The sequence below is a fragment of the Mugil cephalus genome, chromosome 19 (genome assembly GCF_022458985.1).
Source record: "Mugil cephalus isolate CIBA_MC_2020 chromosome 19, CIBA_Mcephalus_1.1, whole genome shotgun sequence".
Lineage (NCBI taxonomy): Eukaryota > Metazoa > Chordata > Actinopteri > Mugiliformes > Mugilidae > Mugil > Mugil cephalus.
Genome location: NC_061788.1, coordinates 11,457,813 through 11,471,325, shown reverse-complemented (window position 1 = coordinate 11,471,325; position 13,513 = coordinate 11,457,813). Strand labels below are relative to the sequence as shown.

The 13,513-nt window shown below is 41.6% G+C and overlaps 2 protein-coding genes across 2 annotated transcripts; one reads left to right on the top strand and one right to left on the bottom strand.

Moving 5' to 3' along the window:
* The first annotated feature begins 3,809 nt into the window (after positions 1 to 3,809).
* On the top strand, positions 3,810 to 6,669 carry rabepk (Rab9 effector protein with kelch motifs). The gene is made up of 8 exons (XM_047569333.1): positions 3,810 to 4,011; positions 4,301 to 4,355; positions 4,446 to 4,600; positions 4,791 to 4,946; positions 5,131 to 5,295; positions 5,900 to 6,049; positions 6,141 to 6,290; positions 6,392 to 6,669. Exons 2-8 carry the CDS (start codon positions 4,303 to 4,305, stop codon positions 6,616 to 6,618), a joined length of 1,056 nt encoding a protein of 351 aa, XP_047425289.1. The 5' UTR covers positions 3,810 to 4,011; positions 4,301 to 4,302; the 3' UTR covers positions 6,619 to 6,669.
* A 99-nt stretch (positions 6,670 to 6,768) lies between these two features.
* On the bottom strand, positions 6,769 to 10,607 carry hspa5 (heat shock protein 5). Its single transcript, XM_047569332.1, has 9 exons — positions 10,451 to 10,607; positions 9,755 to 9,910; positions 9,417 to 9,648; positions 9,171 to 9,308; positions 8,954 to 9,066; positions 8,474 to 8,864; positions 8,140 to 8,377; positions 7,883 to 8,050; positions 6,769 to 7,788 (listed from the first exon to the last, which is right to left on the bottom strand). Exons 2-9 carry the CDS (start codon positions 9,868 to 9,870, stop codon positions 7,217 to 7,219), a joined length of 1,968 nt encoding a protein of 655 aa, XP_047425288.1. The 5' UTR covers positions 9,871 to 9,910; positions 10,451 to 10,607; the 3' UTR covers positions 6,769 to 7,216.
* Between the last annotated feature and the right edge of the window lie 2,906 nt (positions 10,608 to 13,513).

Sequence of the window (13,513 nt, the reverse complement as noted above, 5' to 3'; positions counted from 1 at the left end):
AAGGGAGGCAGTCGCTGCACACCAAGACTTGAGATTTACAGCACACACATTTACAGCACACTCTGACCCACTGTTGCCGAGGAATATTGAATTGTTTCTTGACAGCTCCCCGAGTGTCATTTTTCAGTATGAATGAGGCCTGCAGATGGCAAATGAGGTTACCATGCCAACTGATGTCCCTGTATTGAACGGCGAAGATGGGAAATAGTTCTCAAGTTAATCAGACATTGTTAAATTGAAAGCGAAAGGAGTCCACTTTTAGCGTGTGCTGAGGGAGCGTTGGCAAATATGATCCCATACCCTCATTTTCATTTGAACATGCCTTGGCGAAAGAGTAGCAGCATTCAAATAGATAGAGTGGAAGTGCTTCACTCCATACTTGAACTGTGCTGCTGTAATCGGATGTGGCTCGGCGACATGCTCGCGTTGCTGAATGGAGACAAGAGTTTGCATTTTGCACATTTTGCCGTTTTGCTGCAAAATAAAAGCACTGCTGTGATTTGCATTTTGTGATGCACTTAGTTAATTGTATTTCAGGCTTATTCATTTTATTGGCTTCACACATACAGTACGTATAGAGCAGCACAGGGAACGGGGGAAGACACGCACAAATGCAAACACACAATAGATGAAAAGCCTTACAGCTACTCAGTCTTGTCTTGAAACAATTATCTCATTCGAAAGACATGAAAGACACCACAATTATGGCAGACTTTAGTAATTGTCAGAGAAAGAGCCGGCTTAATTTATGAAGACAGAAAGCGCGTATACAGCCCTAACAGTCTCGTACTGGTTCTGTTTTAGCCGTGTCATCATGTCCTCATAGGATGTCAAACTCTCCCTCTTAAGATGCTCCTCATCAGAGCAGAATGAAGCTGGCAGTGACAGTAATAAAGAGCTCCATCTGCGCCTGGCAGTCAGAGGCAAATGAACCAATTAAGGTCTGGTGAAGCCTCCTCTTTCACCTATTGGCAGTGGCAGCCGTCATCTCCATCACGATGAAAAGGGGAGATTGCGAGGGTAATTAAATACCAGCAGGGGCCGCGGGGCAAACCTAATAACTCTCGGTAACAAGCCAATAAGAGACTTTATTGCTAAAGGGTTCATACAACCCCAAGCATGTTAACAGGGAGGAAGATCACTTACAGCACACAAACACTCAGATAGCTAATTCATAGTTTTCACGTGGCGTCATGTTCACGAGGGGAATGTCTCCTTGGAGGGCACTGTGATTCTGCCCTGCACTCATGGGATTTTATAATGTAAATTTCTGATTGCTTCACATTGCCTTGTCACTTATAGTACGCTATTTATTGCAACAGAGGGGAACATAGTCTGATGGCTTATATCAGGGAAGCAGCTTCAGAAGCTACAAATATGGCAGTTCTGATAGCTGCAGGTGTGATATTACAGATGCAGCTAGAAGATGCCTGTCAGCCACCTATAAAATGGTGTGTTGCTCCCCCTGGTGTTGGAAATGGAACAAGAGTGCGTGTCTTGACATGTCTTTTTGCCTCATGTCACTATGATGGTTCAAAATGAGGATCAAACTCATCATATTAACTCTTTCTTTTTTTTTAACTTCTATCAATTCTGTTTTCAAGATGATTAGAAAAAGGGCGATGAGGGAATCTTTCTTGATAAACATTTTATTTATTTCTCATGTAAGTGGGCAACAAGAGAGTGTCGCACCCTCAGTAAACAGCCAGTTCTTAATTAGCACAAACAAGATAAATCCATCACAGAGATACTGGAACATTAAGAGTGACCAGAACTCCTCCCTCTAGTGGACAGAAGACAGAAGAAGTTGTAAATTATGGTAAAGACAACTCCCTTAACAACATCCACTCTCCTGAAGGTACACTAACAGTTAACCATATAGTATCCTCTGGTATAATAGGTCAGGTCTTCATCTTACAGCAAGGTGATACCCCAGAACTACCTCAGGATAAAAACAAGGGAAGTGGACGACCCAGTATCTAGACTTTAACCCCAATGGAGCTGGTTTGTGATGAACTGGACAAAGCACACTACACACTTCTGCAACAAATATTTGATTTCCATTTTAGAAAGAAAGAATTTCACAAGTGTGTTCATGTGTTAAATTAGCCAAAGATGGTTACTTTGATGAGTTGAAAGTTTAGAATATATTTTGAGTTATATATCGATTCCACGTTTTTTTTTTTTCTGTTCAGTTGTTTATTTGGTCTGTGCTTCCCTTTCATAGTAAAACAAGACATTGAACTGCATACATTTCAATAAAAACTAACTTTTGACCAGTAGTGTAGATGTATCGTTATTTTAGTCTACTGTTAAGAATAGATTTCACAAGAACAAACGCATCAAGCTCAAAAACTTCATCTTGGTCTGTCACCTGAAGACGACCTGATTGAGCATGACTTTTTTGTTGATTTTTACATGGGATCCAAGCTTCAGGTGGTCATTACCTCGAAGGATTCAGCAAAATAAAGTGGAATTCACAAAATTTTTAATCTGATCAACTAAACCAAGAAAGCACAAAGACAGTGATGACTCTCGCAGGCCTCTCCCATCATTCATTTATCCATTCCTGTTTGTACCACATTAAGACAACAACTGGTCTGTTGCTTTAACACATCTTTATTTTCTGGTACAAATTGTAAAAAAAAAAAAAATAATATATTGAACCAATCTGGTTATTATACAGTGAACAATTGTATGTCCTGTCGTGTCTTCTTCTGGACAAAGATGGAGAGTTTGTGAAGCGAGAGGCCTTCACTTTTTTTATACAGTTTATGATCCTCAGAGCTGACGAAACCAGGGCAGAGGAGAGGACGTCTGCTTCCTTGAACTGGTTTGGACTTTGGAATGGATGAGTTTCAGAGAAATGTGACTGACCTGATCCTCACCACAAGCTGTAAGATATTAGTTCCATAGCTCTATTTCAAAAAGCAATGGGACAAATGGACAACAAATCCAAATTTCATACATTTCTGTAAACAAAACACTTTTTAGATGCATGGGAACAGATTGTGCCGTCACAAATATATGTAGTAGTATAAAAAATACAGTGAAAAAAAGAGAAAAAATTCTGTTCATTTGATGCTGATCCAAGTTGAAGATGCGTTTCTGCAGGAAGCTACAGAAGGTAGAGGAACTTTGTGTTTTGTAGAGCAGCTGTCCATATTTAGTGAACAAAATCTGCTCAGTTCAGACATATGATTAATAATCCTGCTGTCACCCAGTCATCCAGAATGACTGACACCACAATTTTACCTTAATACCAAGACGGGATAAACATTTTCACTGATTCATCAAATGTAGAAGAAGCTACTGAAGCAAATAAGAAATCAGACATAAAAACTTCAGAGAGGCTTCTGTGGATCAGGCTTGTATAAGTGCATGCCACAGATACCTTATCAGTTTGGGATCGAGTGAATTTGGAGGACAGGTCAACACCTTGTGCTGTTCTTCATATTTGTTCCTCAGCCGTTTTTGTGTGCGTGCCTGTGTCTGGCTGTATCCTGCTGGGGATGTCTGCTGCCATCAAGTAGTCGGGTTGGGGTGCTTGGTCTGGTCTAACATTGTATTGTCCCGAGGTGATCAATGTTATTTTCTTCTCCTGTCAGTGGTTTTAATGTTGTGGCTGATCGTTGTATATTATTTAAATGAATGTCAACAGTGATAATGTAATGCGAAACAAACAAATGTTTAAAGTATAAAATGACATCACACCAGTGGGAGTAAGTCCCAATTCGCACCGAACATGATCCACAAGAACAAAATCCACTTATTTAACCCGTGCGACTGTTTTGGTCCTCGTGGCTCTCCGTACACATTGCACTACATCCCGGCGAGGAAACAGATTCTGACCCGAAACATGACAATCAGTTAAATATTTACGCCATCGAGCTAGCATTAAACATTTATTTAACTATAGTAATATCTGTCGTTAATGTATGTTGTAAAGCGGGACCTAATAATACCGACGTTAGGTTACAATTTCTGGTCGACCCGGACCCGGAAGTACAGGTTAGAAACTCCTCACAAGGTGCTCTGTGCTCTGAGGCATGATCACTAAATGAGTTAACCTCACTGTTTAGGAGCCAACCGTACGCTAAACCTTTAAACAATAACCATTAAAAACTTACTTTATTATTTGTGTTACTTTGATGGTTGCTGTGTATACGCTTCGGTGTTTCCCTGCTGCTTTTTCAAACGCGTTACGATTATACTAAAATCACGTCAGTCCTCATGATAACTGTACAGTTTGAACCTAGCAAGAAAGAATAACTCCGACTAATCACTGTTTCTCTGACAGCCATGGAGTTTCTGCCAGTGCTGGACCCTCTAGATAAGCCCAAAGAAGGAATATGGTAATGAATTTTAACCGATTCATTGCACTTGTGATAATAAAAAGAATCTAACTCTTATCTTTTGTCCTGAAATTGTTTGGCTGTCCACAGGTATTCTTTGATGCCCAGGGGAAGTGCTCCAGGTGTTAGTGTAGGCCATACTTGTGTCTATACTCCATCTGAGGATGGAGGAAAAGGAAGAATCCTAATTGTTGGGGGAGCCAATCCCAGTGGCAGTTTTTCAGATTCTCATATCATAAATTTAGGTAAGAAGTTTCATGCCGCCAGCCTGTTCCACTAAGTGTAAAATAAAACAAAGATTGATTTCAGATTGCTTAAACTTTGCATATACAACAAGTTTGGCCTAAATCTGGATAGAATATATATATATAGTGAAAATTTAATTTCTCAATGGCAGCCTGTCTTTTTAAAACTAACGGTGTGTGACGTTTACAGACAGTCATGAATGGGACATTTCAACATGGAGAGGATTGGAGCCACGATATGAGCACTGCAGCTTTGTGCCAGAGAGCTGCCCCCAGACCCTGTGGGTGTTCGGTGGAGCGCAGCAGACTGGCAATCGCAACTGTATCCAGAATGTACAGCTAACAGGTAAAATCACCCAAATAACCATAGTGGTCATATTTAATTTATCAGAGATAAATGCATCTTTACTTAAAGAGGACGCGCGGCTTCTGTGGAAATCTGGCAAAGCCTGCATCCTTGCACAACCATACAGGTTGTATAATTGTGGTATAGATTGTAATAAAAGGAGTACAATTGATTCTGTGCCCAGACAGTGAACCTCGTTGGAGGAACGTGGTGGCGAATGGGACACTCCCCAGTCCCAGGACATACCACACCAACTCAGCCTGTCTAGGGGACAAACTATTTGTCTTTTCTGGAGGGGAAGCTGGAGCTGCACCTGTCTCGGACCCCAAAGTTCACGTCTTTGATACAGGTTTGTGAACCTGCTGCTTAGCGTCATTGTAACATGCAGTTTTTAAAGTAATTGATTTAATTTCACATTAACTAGGCCAATTTGCATTTTTATATTTTATGTGCTCTTAACTTCAGTTTGAGATGGAAAAAAATAAATAAATAAAAAACATTTATTAAAATGCCCAACAAATAAAATAAAACCCAAAGTGGCTCTGTCTGCTGCAGACCATTGAATCTGACCAAGACAGAAGATTTTATTTATTGACAACACTGATTGTTTTTGGTCCCTTCCAGAAACAAGTCACATCATCGGATATTTACCGCACGAGGCAAACATGAGCAGAAAGAATATGTTCATTCCACCCACGATCAAATCAGATCTTTAAATTCTTATTAGGCGCTAACATTTTCAAAGGTTTAAATCAACCTTAAAGTTTCTTTCTGACTCGGTCTGCTTCAATTGAGGTGGTATCATGATTGGTTTATGATATACTACCTCCAGTTGTTGTTCACAATGACCTTGTCTCAGCGCTGACAAATAGTAGAAAAGCATGAATGTTAAAATGACAACGGCGATCAAAGCTGCACACCACCCACCTTTTCTGTGTGTAACTGTGTTGCAGTGTCCTCCACTTGGTCCCAACCAGAAACACAAGGCAGGCACCCACCAGCCCGACACGGGCATGTCATCGCAGCGGTGGGTTTAAAGATCTACATTCACGGAGGCATGGCGGGAGACAAATTCCACAATGACATGTACTCGTTAGACTCAAGTAAGCCTCACTGTTCGTCTGCGGTGTCGAGACTGATTTGCATCGACGTGAGATAATCTAAAAGGGGTTCTGTTGTCATGTGTTTAAAAAGGGAGCATGACGTGGGAGAAGGTGCAGACCAAAGGAGACATCCCTCCAGGGGTAGCCGCCCATTCAGCAGTGGCTCTGGGCAAACACATCTACATATTTGGAGGGATGACTGCAGATGGTGCCACCAACTCCATGTACAGATTCAACACCGGTTTGTTTGATTCAGCTGTGAAATTGAATATTTTTGCTGACTTTACGCAAACGAAACGGTTTGATTTCAAGTACGTTTTAAATGTTTCTATGTGGTTGCAGACAAGTGTAGATGGGTCCTAATGAAATTCGAAGGAGATTCGCCACCTAATCGACTAGACCACTCCATGTGTTTGCTGCCGTGGAAGGTGTGTGATGAGGGGAAAGAAGGCGATGGACAAGCCAGCAGCCCAACAGCTTCTGAGACGATACATCTGGCGTTTGTATTCGGAGGGATGGACACTCAGGGCGTCTTACATAACGACTGTAATGTGACTATTGTGACATGAAGATTGTGTGTGTTGAAATAAATAAAGTGTATTGTGCTTGTACAGCAGGAAGTAAGAGTGTCAGTTGTTTGAGGATGTGGTGAAAATTGGATAAAACATTCAGTGACTAAACATTTTTCTGTCTTAACTTAGAAATGAACATTACTGAAGTCAGTTTGTATCAAACATTTATTTCAATGTCTTTCCAGAAGTACAATGTCCAGATTCAATAAATAACTTTTAGCATTGCCTGTGAACATAAAGAGCCCTTAATCCCACAGACTCCCTACTTAATGTACCCACAAATACCTGCCTGTCTGCCTGCCCTCCCACTACCCACCCCACTAAATCCCTCCCCTTTACAGAATCACATCAGGTCTGCATGAGAACAGCAGCAATAAGCCTCATATCCGGGCTGACGAATATCTCCGCCTTCCAGCGAAGAGAACACCTCTCACACACTGAAACTTATTTTACAGTCTTTCAGAAGATTCAGTATGGTTGCTTGTTTTCGCCACCCCTTCCCTACCGCTCCTCTCACTATTTGAGTCCCATCAGTTCAATATGTACAGATGCCACTATCAGGGGGGCAAGGGGCGACAGAAGACATTGAACCTGCCTACAACTCATCCTTCATGTCTTCAGGTTCACCCTCGGCGCCCTCTGGTGGTGGTCCGCCTGCACTGCCGTAGAGCTTGCTGATAATTGGCTGAACCACTTCCTCCAGCTCCTTCTTCTTAGCCTGGAAGTCTTCCAGTTCAGCATCTTGATGTGACTCCATCCACTCAATCTTCTCCTCCACTGCCTTCTCAATGGTTTCCTTGTCGTCATCTGAGAGCTTGCCGCCGAGCTTCTCCTTATCGCCGATCTGGTTCTTCAGAGAGTAGGCGTAGCTCTCCAACTCGTTGCGGGCGTCGATCCTCTCCTTCAGCTTCTTGTCTTCATCGGCGAAGCGCTCGGCGTCGTTCACCATGCGCTCAATGTCCTCGGGAGTCAGGCGGTTCTGGTCGTTTGTGATTGTGATCTTGTTCTTGTTGCCGGTGCCTTTGTCCTCAGCAGTGACACGCAGAATACCGTTGACATCGATCTCGAATGTGACCTCAATTTGTGGTACGCCGCGAGGAGCAGGGGGGATGCCGGTCAAGTCGAAGGTACCCAGCAGATGGTTGTCCTTTGTCAAGGGACGCTCACCTAAACAGAGCCAAGAATCATATTGTTAAACTTTTCTGTACATGTGCACAAAGTCATTTTGCATCAAATACTTTAAACATCATCAACCCCTTACCTTCATAGACTTTAATGGTGACAGTAGGCTGGTTATCAGAAGCTGTAGAAAAGATCTGGGACTTCTTGGTGGGCACCACAGTGTTCCTGGGGATCAGCTTGGTCATCACTCCTCCAACGGTCTCAATACCAAGAGTCAGGGGGCACACATCCAGAAGCACCACATCGCCTGCAAAATAGAAAAGTTATTTAGCAAACAAGAAAAACTTCAAGCGCTCAATTCAGTGCAGCAAATACTATCTGCATGTGATCACTTACCGGTATCTTCTTCTCCAGAAAGCACTCCAGCCTGCACAGCAGCTCCATAAGCCACAGCCTCATCAGGGTTGATGCCTCTAGAGGGCTCTTTGCCATTGAAGAACTCCTTCACCAGCTGCTGGATTTTGGGGATACGGGTGGAGCCACCAACCAGGACAATCTCATCAATGTCAGACTTCTTCAGGTCAGCATCTTCCAACACTTTCTGGACGGGCTTCATGGTGGAACGGAACAGGTCCTAGAAACGATAAGACAATATTGTTAAAAGGTGTGTCCAACATTGGGTTACAAAAATAAAATAGGTTGAATTGTGACAACTAAACTAATAACCTACCATGTTCAGCTCTTCAAACTTGGCACGGGTCAGGGTCTCAGAGAAGTCCTCTCCCTCGAAGAAAGACTCGATCTCAATTCGGGCCTGGTGCTGGGCGGACAGCGCCCTCTTTGCCTTCTCGACCTCACGACGCAGCTTCTGCACGGCGCGGTTGTCTTTGCGCACGTCCTTGCCGGTCTTCTTCTTGTACAGCTTGATGAAGTGCTCCATGACGCGCTGGTCGAAGTCCTCACCTCCCAGATGAGTGTCACCATTGGTGGCCACCACCTCGAACACACCATTGTCAATGGTCAGGAGGGAGACATCGAAGGTGCCACCGCCCAGATCGAACACAAGAATGTTCTTCTCGCCGTCCCTCTTGTCCAGGCCATAAGCAATGGCAGCAGCGGTTCTAAAGGACACAAATATAGAACGTTACAATCGAGTAAGGGGGAGGGGGTATTTTAAATGGCACAATGAATTTCTTTGTTGGACACTTACGGCTCATTGATGATTCTCATGACGTTCAGACCAGCAATGGTTCCAGCATCCTTAGTGGCCTGGCGCTGAGCATCATTGAAGTAGGCGGGAACAGTGACCACGGCATGTGTGACCTAGGGAGAAAAAAAAAAAAGATTTTATTACACACTAGTCATTTAGAAATGTTATATACTTTATGGTGTACTATCTGCTTTAATGGGCTTCATTTATTTTGTACCTTCTTGCCCAGATAAGCTTCAGCAGTCTCCTTCATCTTAGTCAGCACCATGGCAGAGATCTCCTCGGGAGCAAAGGTCTTCATCTGGCCACCACCGATGTCAACCTGGATATGGGGCTTGCTCTTCTTCTCGGTTACCTTAAAAAAGGAATATACATCAATTAACCAAAGCATGTCAATGAGAAATTACTCCAACCATCCTTCAACCTTAACTTTCACTTTAACCCATCAGGAGCAGGAACTCACCTTGAAGGGGAAGTACTTGAGGTCCTGCTGCACAGAGGAGTCACTCCAGGCACGGCCAATCAGCCTCTTGGCATCGAAGACGGTGTTCTCGGGGTTAGAGGTCAGCTGATTCTTGGCAGCATCACCGATCAGACGCTCGCCCTCGCTGGTGAAGGCCACATATGAGGGGGTGATGCGGTTACCCTGGTCGTTGGCGATGATCTCCACACGGCCATTCTTGAACACTCCAACGCTGCAGGGAAAACATTTTTAGAGATCATTCAGCGGTTTTTCATTTGGAACTTCAAGATGTTTGAATTGTCAAAGACAATGTAACTATTGAAGTCTCAATTTCTTACCATGAGTAGGTGGTACCCAGGTCGATTCCAACCACAGTCCCCACATTTTCCCTCTTGTCGTCGTCATCGGCAAACACAGTGCCGGTCACCAGCAATACAACCCACAGCAGCTTCATCGTTGCTTTTTGGTTTGCACTCAAAATCAGAGAAAATGACCTGCGGAGGAAAAAAAAAAAAAAAAAAAAGTGTTAAAATAAAACGAGGCCCCTCCTTCATGACGTGGACTCCCGTCTCCCCAAGTTCACGTAGCTCTGTGCTAATGCTAACGCCTGATGTCACTGACTGAGGTTCAGACCCATTATTAGCGGAAGTGGGGCCTAAACCTTTAAAATCCTGATACACAAAAAAAATGTCAAATCAAATGTCAAGTGTAGTCTCGTAGAAATAGCGGCCTCGTCCTAAAAACATCAGTAAATGTGATTTTTAATCCAACCGCCGGTCTCACCACGTTAGTTAGCATGCCGGTCAGACATGAGAGAGGAAAAACGCCAGAAGGAATCATGCACAGCCAGAAATAACGCACAGTTTGCATGATATGTGCAAATTAAAATAAAACAGTACCGTCAAACTACAATTAGCTACACACACACCACGCAAGTCAAACGTTAGCTTAACTGCGTATTAGCTTAATAATGAAAAGCGTAACGAAATATTACACTGCTTCATTAGCATATTAACCCCAATATTTAAACATACCTCAATAGAAGTTGTGTCAGTAAATTAACGGCCTAGCACCGGGCTCTCGTAGCGAGTCGTATCTCTCCTTTTGTCTATTCTGAACTGCTGCTTCTGTGAAGTGATGTTGAATGAACCGTGCTCTTTCCATATATAAGCCGTCACTTCTGTCCCGTCGTGGAGGCATGTGATTGGCTGAGCGGCGGCTCGTTGGAAGGCGCTGATTGGTTCCTCCCAGCACGCTGTCCGCCGCTCATTGGCGCGCATCGCGTTGAGGGCGACGTCACCGCATGTGTCCACCGCGCCGATGCTGATTGGCTGCCTGTCATTAGCGCCGGTGAACGCAGTTGGTGCAATGACACGCCACTCTAACAATGAGAGCTGAGTGGATGGTTGCAGTTTTTACATTTCATACATTTCAAAGTTTGCACTGATTTTCTTTTTGTAACGCCCAAAAAATGTATTAGATTTGTGTTCTTATGTTGCAGTCACCTTTCAGATTGTGTTGATTTTGTATTAGTATCATCCTTCATTAATAAGGGTGACTCACAGCGCTGAGTAACAAGTGCCCTAACCCATATATTTCATTGTGAGTAAATGTCTTGAGAGCAAATGTTACATCAGATCAACAGGATTACCCTGATGTTTCATCAGTGTTTAGACACCTGTCTTGAAATTCAGTCTGGAAACTATTTAAATTTTTAATATCAACAACTAACTGTTCCATCGATCCCACGTTGGTTGTGTGTATATTACATATATGCACATTCTTGGTGGTACTGAAGCAGGTTACATAAATCTTTACATCAAACAAAATAAATATTGATGTAGTTGTAGTTGTTGTTAATACACTGTAAAAAGCCAAAATAGGTCAAGGTTGGATAAGGGCGGCCAAGGAAAGTATGACTTGTCTTATTCTTTTTGAAAAAAGTGTACAACGTATATCTTTGAAAATGTTATTAAAACAGAGCAAGTGGCTGTTAATGTTTTGTGTATTTTCAACAAATACATGGTCTCCATCTGTTGTGCTACAGGTCATCATAAGTACACTTAAATGTAAATCAGGCTTGAGAACATAACAGTGAATTATAACTATATAACTTGCCAGAGAGGTTAAATCATTTCCCACACTTTTTTCCAACAAAACCACCTTTTTTGTTTAATTATTACCATTTATTATTCTACAATATTATAATTTGTATGTAGTAATTTCCAGAATATTCCTGAAATAAAACTATGTTTAAATCCAGAAAATTCTATACGATACATGAAAAAAGTAAAATATCAGTGACACTTTTTGTTTTGTTTTCTAAGTATAGCAAGTCCACTCTTTACAAATGTGTTGTGTGATGGGATCTTTTTCTCATTTGACCGTGTTAAAGTTATGTATTTTGCTTTTAATGAAAGACCCAGTGCTTGGACACGACGATGGATTTTGATGCTGTCATTTTTAATGAAATCATTTTTTTAAGAGGCTGTCACTTGGCGTTTTAGTTGACATTTTTCTACATTTCTGCAATAAAACACAGGGAGATGTTACAGTTCTGTTCAAAAACATTTCGAAACTAATGCGGACACAAAGGAACTGAAAAGCATGAAATTTCACTTTCAGAGTACATATTTTGTGTCACAAGTCTGTGGAGTTGGTGGACAGCATGTGTTTGAACAGCGCTATTGAATCTATAGGAACAAATTAAACTAACTATTCATGTTAGTATTTGGCCTCCTTATATGATCTGTTGATTGTAAGATTGTATTGTCTAGCAATCTTCTATTAGCAGTGTTAGCGTGTTGTTGTTTTTCCCTTTAAATATGTGTGCTGTTCTATGTCTGTTTGTTTTACATGGGCGTTTGACTTTGACTTAGAAGAGCTACACACTGTAATCAACTCTAGGAGGGGCTAATCCACTGACTCATGATTGAGGAAGTAACACAAATCACCTGCAAGCAATAGCCATTTCCCAGCAAGAACAAGCCTTAGGTATAATCACAACAATCAACAATAGTCTTACTTTTACAGCTTCTGGTAATACAATTTGAATCGACGACTACTCTAACTGTTCAATTCTTGCTTTGTCTTTGCTCCGACTAGAATAGTTACTGTCAATATGCTTTATTTTTTAATAGAATATAATGATTCAGATAAATGTATTACTTTGTTTGAATCTCAATCTTCTGACTTCCAACTTCACCCTAAACTGCGCAAACCAGTTTCATAGTAATAGTTACAACTTTCACTTTTTTTCTTATTATTTATTTGCGAAGTGTGATCATTGTCGGTGTCACATCACCACACAGCACAGAACGCACATTTCCATGAGAATGTTCGTCTCCTGGTCACCGATGTCCTCGTTTCCCTGATTTTCTCCTTTGACGTTTAGTTGTAACAATTTGCATGGTTGGTTCAAAACAAACAAACAAACAAACAAAACACCGAAATAAATACCAAGATGATTCTGTCTGTTTTATATTATATAATTAGTTTATATTATTTCACATCAACACTAAGCAACACATGTAGTTAAGAATAGAAAACATTAGAAGAGCATTTGCACTAGCACAAGGAAGTACAGGTACATTGAAATTTTTGTGCAACGTTGCTTTTTATATAAGCTATCTCTGAAATGAATACTAAACACACACTATTATTATTACTAAAATATACACACCTTGTAAAAATATAAAAATTCCCAGAAAGAAACAATTCTTATTGTTGTCTGTGCCTACATATAAAAAGACTTCAGTTGCACCCTCAGTGTCCTTGAATAAGGTAAGAATTAAAAAAAAAACAGTATATATACATACAACAGTATTTATGGAAATATTTGCACATTTGCAGCATGTGTTGCCATAAATTAAAATGTGCAGAGTCAAGTGTAAGAAGGTGATGGCGACGTTATCTAAATGCAGTTTTGTAATGGAAGACAAAAAAGCTAAGCTAAGTGCATTTTGCTCCGCACTTTATTTACAGTGACCAATCCCTTTTATGTCATCTGAAGAGTGTGGATTGTGTCTCTAATTTGTGTAATGTTTTATGATTAAAGATCTGCGCCCCCTAGCGGCCCAGACACCTGCGGGCACCAA